This window comes from Spermophilus citellus (assembly GCF_964194105.1).
Source record: "Spermophilus citellus genome assembly, chromosome: 2".
NCBI lineage: Eukaryota > Metazoa > Chordata > Mammalia > Rodentia > Sciuridae > Spermophilus > Spermophilus citellus.
Window position 1 is genome coordinate 174,472,692 of NC_138183.1, and position 22,007 is coordinate 174,494,698.

At 35.0% G+C, this 22,007-nt stretch overlaps 1 protein-coding gene across 6 annotated transcripts in view; it reads left to right on the forward strand.

Moving 5' to 3' along the window:
- Positions 1-22,007, forward strand: part of MRE11 (MRE11 homolog, double strand break repair nuclease) — a 63,321-nt gene that overhangs the window by 28,919 nt on the left and 12,395 nt on the right. For all 6 annotated transcript variants that reach the window (XM_081282671.1, XM_081282672.1, XM_081282669.1 and 3 more), the window contains 4 exons: positions 773-946; positions 5,867-5,929; positions 11,218-11,437; positions 12,971-13,054. In XM_081282671.1, coding sequence (XP_081138797.1) covers positions 773-946; positions 5,867-5,929; positions 11,218-11,437; positions 12,971-13,054 — 541 coding nt within the window. The remainder of the gene's footprint in view (positions 1-772; positions 947-5,866; positions 5,930-11,217; positions 11,438-12,970; positions 13,055-22,007) is intronic.

Below are 22,007 nucleotides of genomic sequence, written 5' to 3' on the forward strand. Positions count from 1 at the left end.
TACAAATACAGCCACATGATGGTCAAGCTACTAAATTTAACCATTTGAGTAAATTATACCACTCTTAAGAGTCTCTGGTTGTATAAAAATAACAGTTTTGTTATGTGATCTGAGATCTGTTAGTCAGAAATCTGACACAGATCTCTCTGGACTAAAGTCCGGGTGTCAGCAGGGCTGTGTTACTTTCTGGAAGCTCTATGGAAGAATCCTTTATTTTTTCCAATTTCTAGAGGTGTCTGTGTTTCTTGCTCTTGGTCCCCTTCATCCATCTTCAAAGGCAGCAATGTTGTATCTCTGGCTATTTTCCCACAATTATATTTTCTTCTGACCCCCTCCTTCTGCCTCCTCCTTCCCTTTTCTTGACTCTATGATTATACTGGGTGGTCCCGGACAGTCCTAATAATCTCCCTGTTTTACAGTCAGCTGGTTAGCAGTCTTCATTTCCTACAATTTTAATTTTCACTTGCTGTGTAACATATTCACCTAATCTCTTATTAATCTACAGTGCTATTTCTGGACCCCAGTCATACAGGCCTCTGCATCTTTACCTGTCCTGGGCTCCCCTTCCTTTTCTTGGTTTGAGTTTGCTTTTTTGACCCTTAATTTTTGTCAGTAGGCTAGATTACTATCTACCAATTTTGTTTTTCCTTCAATAGCTAGGTAACTTGTTTGTCTCTGATAACATTATTCTGTAATTTTCCTTGCTGATAGGTACTTATTTTTAAAAGGAATAGATAATATTTCTGCAAATAGTGGTTTATTTTTCTTACAGAATGTTCAACTCTCACTGCTAACAGAAAGAGGGATGGGTGAGGCAGTACAAGAATTTGTGGACAAGGAAGAGAAGGATGCCATTGAGGAATTAGTGAAATACCAGTTGGAAAAAACACAGCGATTTCTTAAAGAACGTCATATCGATGCCCTAGAAGATAAAATTGATGAAGAGGTGAGTAACTAATTTGAGTGTGTAGGCCTATTTAGACAGTCTCTCCTAAGAGTAGATCTGAGTTTTTTTCTGATAAACCACTATTTAACCTTTCTGATTTGTTCAGTTTCCTCACTAATAAAGATGAGATATTAAGATGAAGATTAAACTAAAATGTCTAATATCTAGAAAGTACCTAGAACCGTCATTTACATGTGGTTGGACCTCATGATTTAGTTTTATTCCCTTAGAAAATATCTTGTCCTGAAGATGAGCCTTGTAGGATGAAAATTCCTCTTTATTTCACTGCTTTAATAAGTTTTGATTGAGCTTTAGAGTCTCATCTACAACATGCATTCTCTCTAAGCATAAAGGCACCAGAAGAATCACAGAAGAACATTCTTAAGATTCGACTATTAGATGTTTAAATGTTTGCATGCCAAATTGTCAGAAAGCAAAATTAAAAGGTATTGACATGGCAATATTTGTATGTGGGCAGAAGAAAGATTAATATTCTTAATATTAAATAGCTATAATAAATCTTTAAAAATATTAAATATTCCAATAGGATAATGAACAAAGGACATGAATAGGTGGTTCACAAAAGAAATATAAATGCCTAATAAGCATATGAAAATGGTGGTTAGCCAAGGATAATCAAAGAAATTTAGATTAATTAAATGTATTTTTTATTTGTCAAATTGGGAATGATTTGAGAAAAATAGTAGTTAGTATACTGCTGGTGAGAGGATTATGTTCAAATAGCTTTACTGAGAAGCATTTTGGTAGTGTATATGAAGAAGCTCAAGATTTACTATTTAAACTGGGAAATTTTCCAAAGAAAATAGTGTGATAGAGATTTGTATATGGAATAATTATTCTTAGTGTTATCTACAGTGAAGAATAATTGGAAATAATTTGGTGTTGGAACATTCACAATATAGAATTCTTTACAGCCATGAAAAATTACATTTTTTAAGAACTTGGAAAAATATTTCCAATATAATGTTAAGTGGGAAAATAATTCTAAGGATGTAGAGCTATACACAATATTATCCTCCTTATTTTTATTGTATACATGAGTGTATGTGTATGCATGTAAAAATTGGAAGTATTCCAGTATACTATCAACAGTTACATTTAGGCATTTGTATTATAGGTATTCACCTTTTCTATTCCCCTTAAACAGAAGAATAAAGCATTGTTTTAAAAACACATTACCTTTGGGTTTTCCTTTCTTGAATTTACTTAACATGGTTTTCTTAAAATCTTATGGTGTTATTATGTAACTAGTTTTACTCAATGACAAGTATTTTTAAAATTCAGGCATGTAAACCATACTCCAAAACTACCTAGTCTGTCCCAGTATATGTGTTATGTTTTGAGTTTTTAGTACAGGTAGATTCCTCAGGTGAGTATCCACAATAAAACATGACCCTCCCTACAGTGACACCTTGACTCCTGAGCTGCAGAAGGCTCCCAGCATGTGTGTAGGATGGTGGCTAAGAGCATGCACTGTGGGCCAGACCACCTGTATTTGAAATGAAAATCCTTATTAGCTGTGCACCCATCAGTGAGTTCTCCAACCTCCCTGTGCCTCAGTTTCCTCATCTATAAGATGGAGATAATAATGGAACCTCCTTCAGTATTGTGAGGATTAAAAGAATGTGTGCCTGGTAAATCCTCAGATGCTGCCAGACAGTGCCTGCTCGGTGTGTTTTTTGTGACTTTTGATTCTGTTTTACAAATAGTGGCACTTTTGGTATGCTATATACCATCTGGACACTATTACATAGTATGTCATCTTTTTAAAAGATTATTATTTTTGCATTCCTCCCTGAATCATAACAAACATACTGATCTTATGCTTAAAAAACAAACAATTCTGCATCCCATTTCCCTTTAGCTACTGTACTGTTTCTTTGTTCCTCTTTTACGTAAGAATTGATTCAGAGAGTTTTCTCCCTCCCTTTTCATTCTAAAACCATCCATCAACCATGTATGTATGTATGTGTGTGTGTATATATATATATATATATATATATATGTATATATGTTTTAAATTGTTGATGGACCTTTACTTTATTTATTAATTTATTTATATGTGGTGCTGAGAATAGAACCCAGTGCCTCACACATGCTAGGCAAGTGCTCTACCACTGAGCTATAACCCCAGTCCTCCATCAAGCTTTTGACCCATCATTCCTTTGAAGCTGCTCTTTTGGGGGTCACTGGTGACCTCCATTGCTAAATCTACTGTCACTGTTCTACCTTAAATGTCCCTGGACCTCTTCATGAGACATTCTCTTCAGTAGCTTCCAGGACTCCACACTGTTAAGGGATTTTTCCTGCCTCACTGGCTGTGTATTCCTAATCTCTTTTCTTGATTCCTCTCATCTCTCCATCCTCTTAAATTAGAGTCCCCAGAACTGTCTTTGGATCCCTTCTTCAAATTTACATCCTCTTTATAATCTTGTCCAGCCTGGCATTTGGTGGTTATTTTCAAAAGTCTAGCCCAAATCTCTCCTCTTAGATCATGACTTGCATAGTTAACAGTCTGCTAGACATTTCCAGCTGCATGTTTGAACGGCATTTCTAACTTGTAACAGTCCTAAGTTTAGTGGCTCATCCTCACACTCTGCTTTCAGACCTGCTGTCCCTTTACAGTTCTAGTGTAAGCACCACTCTTTCAGTTACTGAGCCAAAAACTTTGAAGTCATCCTTGACTCCTGTCCTTCTGTCACCTTTATTCTGACTGTCTAGAAATCCTTTGGGCTCCACTGTTAGAATGTATGCAGTATCTGACTACTACTTTTTTTTTAAATTAAATTATTTATTTATTCTAATTTGTTATATATGATGGCAGAGTGCAATTCATTTCATATTACACATATAGGGCAATTTTTCTACTCACTGGTTGTACACAAAGCATTTTCACACTATTTGTGTCTTCAAAAATGTACTTAGGGTAATGATGTCCAACCCACTTTCTACTCTGACTACTCTTACTACCTGTAACACTACAGTCAGTCCAAGGCAATTTTGGGGATTTTCCCAGTAGCTTCCAAACTGATCTGCCTTTTCCTACCCTTCCTCTTCTACCAGTGCTCCTCCATTTCTGTCCTTAGTTCAGCTGTTTAGTGATCCTAACAGATTATGAATCTAGTAACTTTTGCCTTTAAAACAAACAAACAAAAAACTTACAATTGCTTACAAAGCTTTATTCAATCTGGCTTTCTATTATTTCTTTATCTTCTGTCTGCTCTAGCTGCAGTGACTTCCTTGCAGTGCACATACCTTTTCCTTTGATTTTAATGATTTTCCCTAAGTATTTTCTTGATTCATGCCTTACCCTTAACATCTTCACTATTATATGATCTTTGCCCTGAGGCCTTTGTGATAATTCTTTTCACAAAGATGCAACACCTCCCTAGCACTCCCTGTCTCTCTTCCTGTTTTGTTTTCCTCTGAGCACTTAACAGGCTTTTTGCAAAGATTTCACAGGTTTAAATTTTTGAAAGGATTCACAAGACTTCTGGGAGCATATTCACTTAAGGTTTTTAAAGGTAAAGAGTATATAGTAAAATAAGAAGTAAGGCATCTGTTGGAATCTGAAGGCATGAGCTCTCCAAGGCCACATTCACAAACAGTGGTTCTTGGATTGAGCAGCAAGATTTGTGCAGGTGTTCCCAAGGAGTTACCCCCCCCCCCCCCCACACACACACACACCTTTTGTACCAGGGATTGAACCCAGGGGCACTTAACCACTAAGCCACATCCTTTTCTTTTTTTATTTTTCATTTTGAGGCAGGGTCTCACAAAGTTGCTTAAGGCCTCACTAAGTTGGTGAAGCTGCTTTGAATTTATGATCCTCCTGCCTTAGCCTCTGGAGCTGCTTGGATTATAGGTGTGCCACACTGTGCCTGAATCCAAGTAGTCCTTCTGTGCCCTCTGTTCACATAATCAAGGTCATGTGATCATAATGTGTAGGTTGAATCCATCAGTAAATGCATTGACCCTGAGGATGCCAAAGGCTCCCATAGGATAAGCCTTTCCAGTGTTAATTGTATTAACTGGATCCTGGATACCTTCTAAATACAATATAACTTCTTGTTTTGTTATTGGCTGTCCTCCCTTCTTTTCCATATACTCACTAGATTGTCACCTCTGTGAAGGCAGCAGAGGTTTTTTTTTTTGTTTGTTTTGTTTTGTTTTTTTTTACTATTTTTGTTTTCTTATTTTCTTCAATAGTGCCTGGCACGTAGTAGGTACTCAGTACCTAAATATGTGCTGAGTACATTGTTAAATAAATGGGGCTTGTCTCTAGCTATGTAAGATCCTTGTGAGCAGGATCCATTGAAACATGGGATTTGTAGTTCCCCTCTTGGGTCCAGAGCCACAGTCAGCAAATATTTAGTAGTTGACCATTAACAAATATGGATCTTTAGGGACCCACTCACTTCAGATACTGTTTTAGAGAGCCTCCTATGTGTTTTGCAGCCATGTGTACAAGAGTGAATTGAGGAATGTAATAAATATTTCAAGGCTTGTAAAAGAGAAATTCTTGTTTTTATTTACTGAAATATATATCCATTGGATATTAGGAACTTTTTTCTTTGAAGTCTTACAGACTTTTTCAGTAACAGAACATTTTGGCTTCTGGTAATGTAATTTTTCTGAGAGAGAGAGAACTTCAGAGAAAAAAAATATATATATATATATGAGTATACACATATTTACTTCAGAAAACATTTCTAGCATTTTAATTTAAGTAACTGGAAAAATATGACTTTAATCAGTCTTTTGTGAGACAAACTGTAGTTAAATTTCCAGGTTTTGTGTTGTAATGAAAAGTATTTCTTAATCAGTGGTAGTCCATTATTTTATATTTACCTAACTGGGATAAGCAACATGTTTGTGACTTATTGTGTTATGACCTAGGTACGTCGTTTCCGAGAAAGCAGACAAAAAAATACTGAAGAAGAAGATGATGAAGTTCGAGAGGTAATTTTCTTGCTGTTAATTTCTGTACTCATCTTAGTTTGTTAAAATAGAATAACTAGTAGGTTTATTTAGAATAGTCAGTCCACAGGTGTGATGGACAGGAATGAGCAGGGGATGCCTGAGAATAGCTACCTTTGATTTATTTGTTTGCCTACAGTATTCTTCATGCTGGCATTGCTACTTTTTTTTTTTCTTTTGCTGTTGTCTAAAATTTGTGTATATTGTGGGGGCAGGGATACATTAAAAAAGCTCTCTTTCTATCAGAATAATATCTAGTTGCTATCAGAGCATCTTATCTATATAAGATAAAATTTTATCCTTTGAGCTTATATTTTTGAAATCCATTTTTCCCCCTGGTAGTGGAGATTGAACTCAGGACCTCACATATACTAGGCAAGTATTCTAACCTATTATTTGGGGCAAAAAAGAAGCTTAGTATTTTGATTAGCAATGTTACCCTGGATAAGACTTGGCAGTTTCTGTTGTCCAATCTAAGTGTTAAAATTAGCTTGGCTACAATCATTTTTCTCTTAGTTTCTATCTTTGCAGGTTAGGAACAACAAATTAGCAATCACCTCATTAAGTTTTGAGACCCTACCTAATAGAGTTTTGCATTTCTATCTAGTTCAATCTAGTGATTGAAATAGTTTTTTCTAATTCTTTTTTTTTTTTTTTTTTTATGGTGCTGGGGATTGAACCCAGGGCTTTGTGCATATGAGGCAAGCACTCTACCAACTGAGATATATCCTTTTTTTTTCCTGATTGTCCTTAGTGTTTTATGTTTGCCTACTAGTATTTAAAAGTTACCTCATAAATTATTTACTCTTGGGTTTTGCCTTGATTGCTTTCCATCAGCAGACATTTTAAACAGTTATGGGTTACATGTTCCACTTTAGATTAGAAATACAAATTAGAAAAAGGTGTGATCTATGTTCATAAGATTTTCTTTATTTAGTAGCTCTAAAGAAAGTATTTATTGAATTCTTTTTGATAGGTGCCTTACTTACACTATCTTAATTCCTGTTTACAAGTAAGACTGAGACCAGACTCAGGGTCACATGGTGGGGCTAGAGTTTGAACCTGTTTTAACCTTGAAATCTAAATTTGTCCACCATCCTTTGTATTATCAAAGTATTAGGTTATAATAATAATAATAATAATAATAATGCATGACCAATGAATTTCTAAAAATTAAAAATTTATAAAACCATTATGAATGACATCAAAATCACTGTACATAGATATAACTGCTATGGCTTTTATAAGTTCTTTGTTGAAAGCTAAGTTATTTTTAAGAGCCAACAGATTATGGATCCCTTGCTACCTTTTTACATTTTACAAGTCGCTCTTAAAATAGAAAAGAGTTTGCCAAATAGCAAAAATGCAGGCTAGAAAGAAGTGTTCTTTTTTGGTTCTTGGATCATCCAGCTTAATTAGGATTACCTCTTTCAATTTAACATATTATAGAAATCTTTCTTACTGTGGGTCCTTTATGTTTGAAGATACTAGCTTCAATTTTTTCTTAATCTTTTGAAAGGGTAAAAATGAGGACTGGGAGTATAGCTTAGTGGTAGTGCCCTTGCCTGGCATGCATGACGTGCTGGGTTTAATCCCTAGCACTGGAAAAAAAACAAATCAAAACAAAAAAACAAAAAACCCTCCACATTTTACATAAGGAAGGTAGGAAAGGATATGACACATTTCAAATTGAAATTTTTCAGAGGAAAGACTTTAATGAGTTTAGATTTTCAACTATATTTCTAAAACTTTTGTAAGTGACCAGGGCTTCTTACGTGTTTTAGTCCAATTTCTGTTGCTCTTAACAAAATATCTGAGGACAGGCAGTTTATAAATAGTAGCATCTGTTTAGCACATAGTACTTGGAGTTGGGAAGTCCAGAGAACATGGTGCAAGCATCTGGTGAGCAACTGGTGATATCTTCCTGCAGGGTCATGACATGGTGGAGGACATCACATGGTGAAACAGCAAGTGTGCTAGAGAGATCTCATTTTCATAATAAAGCCTCTCTTTTTTTTAAAAAAAAAAAAATATTTTTAGCTGTAGATGGACACAATACCTTTATTTTCTTTATTTAGTTTTATATGGTGCTGGGGATAGAATCCAGGGCCTCACACATACTAGGAAAGTGCTCTACTTACAACCCCAGCCCAAGCTACTGTCTTGATAACTCATTTATTTATTAATTCATGGATGGATAATTCATTCATATGTGTAGAGCCATCATGACCAGTCACCTTCTGAAGGTCCTGCCTCTCAATACTATTAACATGCATTTCTAACACATGAAATTGGGGGACACATTCAAACCACTGGTAAAATTTTCAGCATTGTATACATAGGATATTAAAGATTTTCAGCCTCAGTGTACTATTTTGAACTTGGGTGTTAGAGTTTGATATTTTCCCAAGATGCAAATTCATAGCTTTGTATAATCATTTAGATCAGAATATTAATCCCAGTATAATTGCTTAAATTATTTAAACAAACAGACAAAACAAAAATATTAGTCCTTTCATTTAGGAAAAAAGCATTATACTTTGAAACTCTTGTTCATATGGAAAAAATTAAAAATTTTTCTTTAATTATAAGTTCACATTGAAACAGAGAGCCAGACAGTAAATACTAGGCTTTGTAGATCATATGTAGTCTCAATCACATATACTAATTTGTTGTTATATATATATTTTTTAGTTGGACACAATACCTTTATTTTATTTATTTACTTTTATGTGAGGCTGAGGATTGAATCCAGTGCCTCCCATGTGCTAGGTGAGCACTCTGTGTTGAGCTACAACCCGTGTTGTTGTTTTTTTAATAGCTTTTTAAGAATATAAAAACTTTTCTAAATATTATGCATAGTCCTTAGTTTATCTGATTTCTTAATATTCTATCTGAATTAGAGTTAGGGTTGGTAATCTCTTTCAAAATGTGATACTAGAAATTATTGGCAATCACCAATGTGATACTAGAAATTATTGGCAATCACCAATGATTAGAGAAATGTAAAAGTCACAGTGAGACACCACCTCACACCCATTAGAATGGCTATTAAGAAAAACACACTTAGAAAATAACAAGTATTGGTAAGAATGTGGAGAAATTGGAACACCATACATTGCTGGTGGGATGGAAAATGATGCAACCAAAAATTAAACACAGAATTGCCATATAATCTAGCAGTTCCACACCTGGGTATATAACCAACAGTATTTGAAAGCAGGGACTCAAGTAGATATGACAAAGCAGCCAACGTTAGAAGCAATCCAAATGTCTATGAACAAATGAGTGGGTAAACAAAATGTGGTACCTACTTGCAATGGAATGTTGGTTAGATCTTTAAAAGGAATGAAATTTAGATATGTGCTACAACTTGAAAACATTATGCTGAATGAAAAAAAGAGCCAGATATAAATAAACAGACATGGATATAGAGTTTCAGTTTGGGATGATGAAAATCTGTATAAGAAAAGTAGAGTTAAAGTGCTATTCAAATGTAATGTTTGATAAAGATGATGATACTGTGTTTGGGCAAAGAGAAAAATGTAGAATTTGGAAATGATGGTTGGTAATTAACTTCAAGAAATAATAATTGTAGGGCTGGGGATGTGGCTCAAGCAGTAGCGTGCTCGCCTGGCATGCGTGCGGCCCGGGTTCGATCCTCAGCACCACATACAAAGAAAGATGTTGTGTCTGCTGAAAACTAAAAAATAATAATAATAATATTCAAAAATTCTTTCTCTCTCTCTCTTTAAAAAAATAATAATTGGAATGGGGCATATGAATTTTAAATTCTAGTTACTGCCACATTGCTATAAAGAACACTTGGGTTTGCTCTCTCACGGGTATGAGTGCTTTTATTACCCTCATCCTTGCCCTCATGATATATTACTATATATCTTTTGATCTTTAATTTTCTTTTTGTATAGTCCTTTGTCAGTATCATGTTTGCAAACATTTGGAAGATTTCTTTCCTTGTGTTCTAGAACTATTGAAATGCCAAGTAAATTATCACTTTGAAAATTTGTTTGAATTTACCTGTGAAATTTTTTGGTTGTTCTTTTTGGTGGTGTCATTCTTTTAACAGTATTATCTGATAGTCTGTTGATGACATGTTTTTTCTTGGTTAGTTTATGTTACTAATTCTCCAAATTATGTACAATTGTGTCATAAGTCTTTATTTTTCCTAACTTTTTAAATACTGAATTAGTCTACTTGGTATGCCCTATCCACACTTCGTTCCTATTTCTACTCTGCATGCCTTGTTCCCTTCTCTTTAGTCCTGCCTCTCGTTTGTGGTACCATAATGCTTAGAAATGCTCTGATCATCTATTAGATTAAGAACTTGCTTTTCCAAGTAAAAAACTATTGTCATAACATCCTAGGATATCTGTATTTGTTTTGGAGAACTCTACACTTCCTGAAGTCTTCTCAGTTTTCTCCCTTAGCCACCTCAAGTGTTCATTGTATTTATTCACTCTGCTTCATAGATTATGTGTTTGGGGTTGGAATTATTTTCTAGTTTTATTGAAAAATGCATTTTGTTTTTGTACTCCTTTTACATTTGCTAGTTTAAGCAAAGAGACAAGGCAGAATTGCTTTTATTCAATTTTTAATTTAAAAATCTGTATTCATTTTAGAGTTAGAATATTTGATTAAGTCTCAAACTTATCTTTTCTAGATGGTTTCTTATCAAAATAAAAAAATTGTGGCATATTGTTGGTTCCACAATTTTTATTCCTTCTCAAACCTTAATATGCTTATAGTTGTAAGAGATTATTTATTGTTTCTGTTTATGGAAACAAACATTTTAGAAAAAGCATATTGTATAAGGTATAAGAATAAAAAAGAAAAGATAAGCACCCTGAAATTTCACCACCTAGAGAAAATAACTACTTTGTGTAAGTTTTTTTTTATTGTTGTTTATTAAGAGATCATTCTAAAAAGTAGCTCATAAGTGTGGTTTTGAAGTAGGAGTTATAGCCAGATTTCCATCTAGTTTTTAAAATTTCGATTCTTTAAATTCTGATTGGTAAACCTTTTCAAAAGGTTTCATTTTACAGGTAGTATTATAAATTGATCTGACAGATAATAGACATCAAATTTGATTATGCTTTTTATACAAATACATTGAATTTTTGTACTTTTATAGTCAGTGAAAAATAATAAAATGTACAGTTTGACAATATTAACTGTTCATCTGAATGACAAAATTAGTGATTGTCAAGATGCTGCACTATTTTCTAATGTGTGTTTTTCCTGTTACACAGGCCATGAATAGGGCCCGAGCTCTCAGGTATCAATCAGAAGACCACACATCTGCCTTTAGTGCTGATGACCTCATGAGTATAGATCTAGCAGAACAGATGGCAAATGACTCTGATGATAGCATCTCAGCAGGACCCAACAAAGGAAGAGGCCGAGGCAGAGGTCGAAGAGGAGGCAGAGGGCAGAATTCAGCATCAAGAGGAGGGTCTCAAAGAGGCAGAGGTTAGTACTAAATATTGTCTTGCATGCTGCAGACTTGGAAGTTGAGTGGGAAGTAGTACCTAGTATCTTTTGGTCAGAATTGAGTTATTACACATCTTTGTTTCTGGAACATGATTCTTTAAAAAACATTTTTTTTTTTTTTTTTGCAATAGTGAGGATTGACTCCAGAGTCTTGTGCATACAAGGCAAGTGCTACACTTCTGAGCTACATCTCCATCCCTTTTTATTTTTTGTTTCAAAACAGAGTCTCACTAAGTTTCCCAGGCAGATCAACCTGCCTAAGTCCAAGTAGCTGATATTATAGGTGTACACCACCATGCCCAATTACAATTTGATTATTATAATGCAAAAGGCATTTTAAGTTTTGACATGACATGTACCTTTAACTTAAGTGACTTTTGAATGGTCACCTGCAAAATTGAGTTTGTTGTTGTTGTTTTGTTTTGTTGGTACCAGGGATTGAACTCAGGGGCCCTTGACCAGTGAGCCACAATTTGTGGTTTATGTAGAGTCAGCGTCTCACTGAGTTGCTTGGCGCCTCACTTTTTGCTGAGGCTGCCTTTTGAACTCACAATCCTCTTGCCTCAGCCTCCTGAGCCACTGGGATTACAGGCATGTGCCACAATGTGCCCTGCCAACATAGAGTTTTAATTGTTCTTAACCTATATTTTTTTGAAGCTTTATTGTATTTCTCTCATAGTACATTATGGGTACATTTATTGTCACATTTTCTCTCACATGTGCAAAGTAATAATGAGACAAATATGAATCATTAAGGAAAATGGTTAGCTAATGACTACTCCAGATCATAAAAGAATTATTTTTGTTACTGTCTAAGGTAAAATACTTGCAATCTTATAAAGTGTTTTCCATAAAATTCATTCAAAACAGAAAATTACCCCCCCAAAATAATTTGATTTTTAAAACCAATTGTTAAAATTATTTTTAAATCTGTATTTAATATACTATTGTTGCTATTGAATAGTCCAGACAATGGAAAATGGTCATCCAGTGACTTCTTAATGTGTTGTTTAAATCCGTCCCTAAAGAAATTTCCTAATTATTTTCATTAAATATTTATTCAAGTGAATTATAAGTTGGCAAAATGAATAGTAATTTAGCTTTAAGTCTTCAGTGAGAGAAATCTCCATCTTCTAGTGATATCCTTATCTTCTTCATATTTACAAAATTTTTTTTCTGAAATTTTAAATGGATGAATGTGAACCAGACATAGTCTAAAAGCATTAGTCTAATGTCTGAAAATTGATTGGTCAGACTCTACATTTTCTAATATAGGCCTTTGGCTTTTTGTAAACTTTTTTTTTTTTTAGAGAGAGGCTCTTGCTGAGTTGCTTAGGGCCTCGCCAAGTTGCTGAGGCTGGTATGATCCTCCTGCCTCAGATCCCAAGTGACTGGAATTATAGTTTTTACATACTTTTGGCATAACTTTATATAGTTTTCATTTTTTGGTGGTGTTTGAAAAAGCCTTAGTTACTGTTGGGATTGTGTATTGACTGTTCATTATTCTAATAGCAGGCAATGCTCTAGAGACTTCTACTCGAAGCAGGAACTCAAAGGCCACCGTGTCAACATCTAGAAATATGTCTATTATAGATGGTGAGTACAGGCTGCAAGTAACTATCTAGCAGAACTTATAAATTCCAACTTAAAAAGACTGAGGAAACCCCTCATAGTAGCCCTCATTTATTTGTATTGCATTCATTACAGTTAAAAGGACTATTAAGATTATAGGATAAGTTATTCTTTAAAAGATCTTTGTCATGCATCAAAACTATTGGAGAGTAAACTTTAATAATGTTTTAAATAATTTCTTTTAGACAAATAGAATTATTATTTATCTTTGACAGAGGGATCATGATTGCCTAGCAAAGTGAAGTATGGGATCTAATTAATATAAAAATAAAGGTGCAGTAAGCTGCCTTGTAAAGAATTATTGTCTCTCCCTTAAAGGAAGTTTTTTAGCCTTTATTGAATGGCAACTGATGATAGAGAATGGACACGATCATCAGATCAATTAAAACTCTCTGTTTTATTTACATGTTTTTTTTATTGGTGCATTACAGTTGTATATAAAAGTAGGATTTGTTGTTATATCTTTGTACACACACAACATAACAATATAATTTGGCCAACATCATTCATCAGGATTTTCCCTTTCTTTGTCTTCTCTGTCTTCCCTCCCTTGGTCCCTTTCCTCTGTTCTACTGATCTCCCTTTGATTTTCATGAGATTCCCTACCACCATCTTTCTTTTTTCTCTCTAGCTGCCACATGTGAGAGAACACATATGATCCTCAACCTTCTGAGTTTTTTTGCTTAACATAATGTTCTGAAGTTCCATCCATTTTCCTGCAAATGTCATGATTTCCTTTTTTTTTTTTTATGGCTGAATAAAACTCCATTGTGTTTATATACCCCAGTTTTGATATCCATTCATCCATTGATAGGTACCTTAGCTGGTTCCACAGTTTGGCTAGTGTGAATTGTGCTACTATAACATGGGTATGCATGAATTGCTATAGTGTTATGACTTTAATTCTTTGGGATAAATACTGAGGATTGGTATAGATGGTCATGGTGGTTCCATGCCTAGTCTTTTGAGGAACTTCCATTCTGATTTCCATAGTGGTTGTACTAATTTACAATCTCACTAATAGTGAAAAAGTATTCCTTTTTCTCTACATCTATTTTGTTCATATTCTTAATGGCTGCCATTCTGACTCGAGTGGGATGAAATCTCAGTGTAGTTTTGTTATTTCCCTAATTGCTATTGATGTTGAATTTTTTATATATTTGTTGGTGATTTATATTTCTTACTCTGAGAAGTATTTTTAGTTCATTTGCCCATTTATTTATTGGGTTATTTGATTTTTTTGGTGTTAAGTTTTTTACATATTCTTGATATTAATCCTCTATCAGAAGTGTAGCTAGCAAAGATTTTGTTCCATTCTGTAGGTTCTCTCTTGATCTTGTTTCCTTTCCTGTGCAGAAACTTTTTAATTTGATGCTGTCTCATTTATTAACTCTTGGCATATTTCCTAAGCCTTAGGGGTCCTGTTGAGAAAGTCATGGCCTGTGCTTGTATGTTAGAGCATAGACCCCATGTTTTTCTCTAGGAGTTGCATAGTTTCTGGTCTAATTCCTAGATATATTTGATCCATTTTGAGTTGACTTCAGTGCAGGGGAAGAGATAAAGGTCTAGTTACTGAAGTATTATTCAGCACTTTGAAGAGTCTTCTAATATCCTTAGCTTTTGATTTCAGAAACTTGTCTTTTTGGCCAGGTAGGGAATGGTGTTCAGAAAGAAGATCTTCCATTTCTGATACCTCAGTTACAAAAGCAAAGAAGGGGAAAAAAAGAAAAGGCAGCATCTTATATTGTAAAGAATGCAGGCCGAGTTCAACTCTGAATTCAATATGGAAAAGTTTTGTGACTTTACTAAAGTAGGTTACAGTCCTAGGTTGTTTACATGTTAATTAGGAATGATAATCCATACTGTACTAGGCTTTTCTGAACAAAAATTTTGGCACATAGTAGGCATTTATGAAATGTTGTTGTTATACAAAATGAGAAAAAGAGAGTGAATAAAATATGAACACTTCTATGTTAAACCACCAGAAGTTGATTAGCATGTTACAGACAGATGTAGATGGCCTGCTTTTATCTTAGCCCCGATGACCTTTGCTCTGCCTAGCTTACTTATGTGAAGTTTTCCTTGATAGAGTGAATAGAATTAATCATTTAAAGTCAGTCTTCCTCTGTTTTTAAGATATCAGCTGTTAATTAAGCTGCATTCCTTTTTCTTTTTTTTTTTAAGTAATCTATTTTTTTCCCCTCACCTTGTTGTCTTTGGTGTTCTATAGTTTTGTTCTTATAAATCTAAGTATGGTGCTCTTTTTTATGCTGCTTAGGGTTTATTGGTTCATAAATCTCTGAATTTGTGTTGTATCATTCTAGAAAAGCCTTGTCTGTTATCCCTTCAGATATTTCCTCATTCCTATTTTATTCCTCCTTCTGTGAGACATTTTCATTCTTTTGGGGGGAGAGTGGTACCAGGAATTGAATTCAGGGGCACTCGAACACTGAGCCACATTCCCAGCCTGTTTTTGTATTTTATGTTAGAGACAGGGTCTCACTGAGTTGCTTAGCAAATTGCTTTTGCTGAGGTTGGGGATTTTTGAACTCAGGATACTCCTGCCTCATCCTCCTGAGCCGCTGGGATTACAAGCGTGCAGCACTGCACCTGGCTCATTCTTAATTTCTCTTGTATATGCTATTTTCCTGCACTCCATTCTGAATAATCGTATCTGATTATCGCCATGACCTGCACAGCGAGTGAACAGTTCTCCAAATACAGGCAGTGGGCAGATTAGGAAAACAAGAAAAGTACAAGAAATAAAGATAGGGCACAAGGCCCTGGGTTCAATCCCCAGCACCACAGAAAGTAAAAATAAAAAAAGAAAGAAAGAAAGGAGGGAGGGAGGGAGAGAGGGAGGAAGGGAGGAACTACTCAGTTATAGGTAAAAGTGGGACTCAGTGGGTGAATCAGCCCTGGTGGGATCTGACTGGGCAATGAGCTGAGGTTCTGCATGTTTATCATATAGGTTTTAAAAATCAAAGGGATTCACTATGAAAAGGCTTCTTGAGGTAAACAGGAGGAAGTTTTAAGTAAAACAGCTTAGTTGGGGTTTACTTGTTTAAACCTAACTCTTCTACCTCCAGGCAGCTGGGATTTGAATTCAAGGCTTTTGATCTAGTAAATTCCATGACAAGAATGGAATTCTCCCTATCAACAGGAGCCACTTGGGAGTGGGCATTTCTCCAGGCACCCAGGAGAGGCCTCTTGCTGTCCAAGGTCACATACTTCAAAGCAATGATTCTTTCGAAGCTCTCAATATCTGATCTATATTCTAACTCATCTATTCTGAAATTCTTTTGTATTTTTAGTTAATTGGTTTTTTTTTGTTTTTTTTTTTTTTTGGTGGGGGAGGACTCCGGTATTGAAATTCTATCTGATTCTTTTTAAATATGATCTGTTAAGAATTCATTTATTTATTGTATGCATAGTAAGGACACTTGTTTTATGTTTTGTGTCTATGACTTAATGCCTGAATGTCTTTGGCCTCTTTTGTGAATTCTGTTTCTGTTGTTTGTTATTCATGGTGACTTATTTCTTTGGATGTTTTGTTATCTGTTTTTCCTAGAAAATTTGTCAGTAGGAATAATCAGACCTTGGATGAAGTAGTGTTCTTCTTGAAAAGATTTGTCTTTGTTTCTCCAGACTTCTAGGGCACCTCAAATCTTAGGCCACTTAATACTTCACAGAAGAAGAAATATGAATGGTCAATGAATATATGAAAAAATGCTCAACATTTCTAGCAATTACAGAAATGCAAATTGAAACTACATGGAGATTTCATCTCACTCCATTCAAAATGGCAATTATCAAGAATACAAGTATCAATAAATGTTGGTGAAGATGTGGGAAAAAAGGTAGACTCACACATTGCTGGTGGGACTGCAAATTGGTGCAACCACTCTGAAAAGCAGTATAGAGATTCCTCAGGAAACTTGGAATGGAACCAGCATTTGACCTAGCTATCCTACTTGGCATATACCCAAGGACTTAAAATCAGCATACTGTGGTGACGCAGCCACAACGTTTATAGCAACGAAATTTACATTAGCTAAGCTATGGAACCAACCTAGGTGCCCTTCAACAGATGAATGGATAAAAAAAAAATGTGGTACATATCCAGAAAGGAATATTACTCAGCCCTAAAGGGAAATGAAATGATAGCATTTGCTGGTAAGTGGATGGAACTGGAGATTATCATGCTAAATCAAATAAGCCAATTCCCCAAAATCAAAGGCTGAATGTTCTCTCTGATGCAAAGTCACTATAAAGGTAAAAGTAGAAAAGAATAGAAGTACTTTGGGATTAGACAAAGGGTAATATGAAGGGAAGGCAGGGTGAATGGGAATAGGAAATATAGTAGAATGAATCAGACCTTATTTTCCTGTGTTCATGTATGAATACATGACCAGTATAACTCTACATCATTTATAAGAAGAAGAATGGGAAGTTATACTACATATGTATACATATGTATACTATGTAAAAATACATTCTGTCATATATAACTAAAAAGAACATATAAAAAATATATACATATGTATACATATATTTGTGTGAAACAGGTCAATTTAAATTAGTTTATTGTTCTAATAAAAACTTATTTTGAGATAAATGTAAAGTAATAAAATCATGAAATAATTTTGAAAAAATAAATCTTAGGCCTCTTAAAACTAAATGTACAACTTGAGGGTTGTTGGGGAGTGACATGCACTTATGAAATCTTGTTTACCTCTGCTTCTCTTTATCAATTGGGGTGCCAGCTTATGGTGTCGAGGAAATGCCTCAGTCTCCCCACCACCGCTAAGCATTGTCTCACTCAGCTTTTCTCTAAAAGCCAACATTAACGTTTCCATGAATGAATGGTTCCTCAGGGAAAAGGACTAGTACTTCTTTGAGTTCTAGCTTTTCTTGTTTTGGTAATTCTTGGCCTGGTAATTCTGTGCTACTTCATGTGCTTTTCAAATACCATTGAGATTTTTCTATTGTTGCTTGAGGAGCAGCATGGATTGTTTTCAGGAGGAGCATTGTATGAAAAACAATGAATAGATACAGAGATTTTATCCTTACTTATTTGGAATTCACTTGTATGGCTTCCTTGGCATTGAGGACTTTAGCTCATACTGTTTGTGAGCATTTTTCACTTGACAGTGTCAGCTTCTTTTAGAATCACTATGCCAACAGAGACTTTGAAAGCATCTTTTTATTTAATAACAGCTGCCCTGTTATGCATTGAGAGTGTGGAATAAATTTCATTTTGGGGTAGAAAGACAAAGGGCCAGTTATGGTGCTTTATCACAAATTGGACTGACTTCATTATTTTGTTTTTCACATTTTAAAAATTTGTTCTTTTTAGATACACATGACAGTAAAGTGTATTTTGACATATTATATATACATGGAATATAACTTATTCTAATTAGGATCCTGTTCTTATGATTGTACATGATGTGGAGTTCTACTGGTCGTGCATTCACGTAGGAACATAGGAAAATTATGTCTGATTCATTCTACTGTTTTTCATATTCCCATTTCTCCTCACTTCCCTTCATTCACTGGATTGTCCAGTGAATTTCTGTTATCCACGCCCCCTTATCAGAGAAAACATTTGGCCTTTGGTTTTTTGGGATTGACTTATTTCACTTTGTATTATAGTCTCTAGTTCCATCTATTTACTGGCAAATGCCATAATTTCATACTTTTTATGACTGAGTAATATTCCATTGTGTATATATACCACATTTTAAAAAAATGTATTAATTTTATTTTTTTTAAATACATGACAGCGGAATGCATTACAGTTCTTATTACACTCATATCTTTGTATATATAGTATGTTCATGCCAATTCATGCCTTTATTTTTTAAAATTTTTTTTAAAAATATTTATTTATTTTTTTAGTTTTTAGTTGGACACAATATCTTTATTTTGTTTTTATGTGGTGCTGAGAATCGAACCCAGTGCTTCACGCATGCTTGGCGAGCATGCTACCACTTGAGCCACATCCTCAGCCCAATTCATGCCTTTATTCATGTACTTTTCTTTTTGCATTACAATTCTTATTACACATATATACCACAATTTTCCATATCTGTTTATATATAAAGTATTGACACCCAATTTGAGTCTTCATACATGTACTTTGGATAATGATGTCCATCACATTCCACCATCCTTGCTAATCCCCTGCCCCCTCCCTTTCCCTGCCACCCCTCTTCCCTATCTAGGATTCATCTAATCCTCCATGCTTATCCATTCAGCTGTTGAAGGGCACCTAGTTTGGTTCCATAGCTTGACTAATGTGAATTGAACTGCTATAAACATTGATGTGCCTGCATCATGACATTATTCTTTAAAGTAATAATAGTCCCCTCTGAAAGAGGCTATGTCAGTAAACCACATTAATTTGAAGCTTCAGATCCCCTTGAGTAGTGTTTAAGGTCCAGATCTTATTGTGGTGCCATGGGCAGTGTAGCATTATGGTTTAGAACCCAGCTCTAGAGTTAGTCCTGGTCAGGCCCATTAGTTACCTGCTACCCTTGCACTGTAAGTGCTAGGGGAACAATGGCTGGGTCATTATTGTTTATTGCATCCATAGTGCCTGGTACATAGTAGATGCATATTAAATTCTTGAACTTGATTAAATGAAAATTACACAGAGATTGTAGAGTGTAAAGGTTAGAGCATGATTCCAAAGTCAGAAAGACCTTGCTTGTAATCCTACTCCTCCGTTGTCTAGCTATGTGTCCTTCAGCAGATTGATTACACTTTCCATCTTGAAGTTTCTATGTCCTCATCTCTAAAGTGGGGTAATGATTGTTTCTACCTTATTGGGTCATGTTGAGAATTACTGAGAAAATCTATGCAAGGGACCTGCAAGTGTCTCTACATGGTAGGTCTCAGTAAGAGTAAACTGTGATTATTCAGAAAGCCTCAGATCCCTGAGCTATAAAATTGACAATGTTGTACATATCTCATGGAATAGTTATTTTAAGTGAACTTAAGTATACATGATACTGAGTACAGTTCTTAGTAAAAGCTCAATAGATGGGCTGGGGATGTGGCTCAAGCGGTAGCGCGCTTGCCTGGCATGCGTGCGGCCCGGGTTCGATCCTCAGCACCACATAAAAACAAAGATGTTGTGTCTGCTGAAAAAAACTAAGAAATAAATATTAAAATTCTCTCTCTCTCTCTCTCTCTCTCTCTCTCTCTCTCTCTCTCTTAAAAAAAAAAAAAGCTCAATAGATGATCACTAATTAGTATTAGTGGCACTCCCCCACCCCCCAAGGCCTCTTGCGTGCCAGGGTGGTGCTTTATTGCTATGCTATATCCCTAGCCCCAGATGGATGCTATATAAATCATGAGTCTAAATTTATCTTTTATCTAATTGATTTGATCTCATAGTTTTGCTAATTTAATTGATTATCTCCCAATTTTGGGGCCTTGTTTTGAAAAAGAAACTGATGTTTTTAATATGAATGTGTGAAATATTTTTATTGTTAGATTTGGTGTTTTTTTTTTTTAAGTCTCTAAAAAAATAACCATGGCCTATTAACTATGTTTGTCATCACACTGAGACAGAAGCAACATTAAAACTGTAACTTGTATATCCCCATTATAAATGGAGGAGTCAAGAAAAAAAATAAAAGCCAAATTCTGTTTTAATAAGCTCCATGGAATTTGGAGGTCTATTGTTTTGCTGAAATTTTGGGAACAGTAGAAATTACACTTTTAGCTAACAGCAGTTGTAAACAAGAGTTGACAACTCAGATTCTTCCATTAAAGTTAGCCAAGGACAGTGACTGAGCAACTAAAAGATGCCTCTGCCGCCACTGCGTTTATGTGTGATTACCATCATGAGATTCACTGCTGCTGCTGCATGTATTGCCACTAACAGCTCCATGTATGTGAATGCCCATTGCCCACTAGGCATTTGCCAAAACAATTTGCATTAAATACCTCTTTATCTTTTCAACAATTTTCTAGATAAAGTATTAACAGTATTTTACAATTGAGTATATTGAGATTGAAAGAAGCCAAGGAACTTGTCATAGTTACCTGGGGAGGAAGTCAAAATTAGTCTTAATCTAAAACCAGGCCTCTTAACCACTGCAATATTGTCTTTCTAACAAAGCGTATGCTTATTTTTCTGATAAAATTAATTTATTTCATAAACCTTCATCTTTTTCTATCCACTGAGGATTAAAAGAAAGATTTCTTCTTTTAAAGGATCTCAGTGTTTGAGGAGATAGTGAATAAGTATTGAGCAGAAATATTCTTTGCAAGTGTCATGGTCACTGGCTTTTCTGTTCATTTGCTAGCCTTTTTAGTAGAGTAGGATGTGAGACCAAAATTGAAGAGCAGACCACACTTTTGCTGCGGCCTTTCATCTCTCCTCTCAGACAGACATCACAAGATCGGGGATAGAATCTAGAACAGGAAACAGGAGCAAATAGTAAATGTAGGCTAGGTAGAAAGATTCTTGAGGTTTTTCAGACTAGGAAATTTTGTACTCTGAAGGATTCTTTGAGTGGTTGGCTGGCTCCTTCCTTCCTTCCTTCCTTCCTTCCCTTCCTTCCTTCCCTCCCTCCCTCCCTCCCTCCCTCCCTCCCCTATTTAAATTGGAGATTGTCTTGGGGGAGATATGTGTGATATTAGCAAACTTTAAGACTTAGGAGAATATATACCTCAGGTGTTTGAAATTTATTGTAAGTTTTTATCTCAAGGGAAAAGAAGGGGAAAGGTAAAGGGCTAGCTAAACCTCAACTTTGAACCTAGTTTATAAAGCAAAGAAAGAAAGAAAAAAGATTCATAGGAAAGTTTTATCATGGAATAAAAGAAAGATGTACTGTTTTATAGAATTTCCCTCTGATATAGTTCTGGTATATCCAGTACCCTTCCAAATATGGCTACC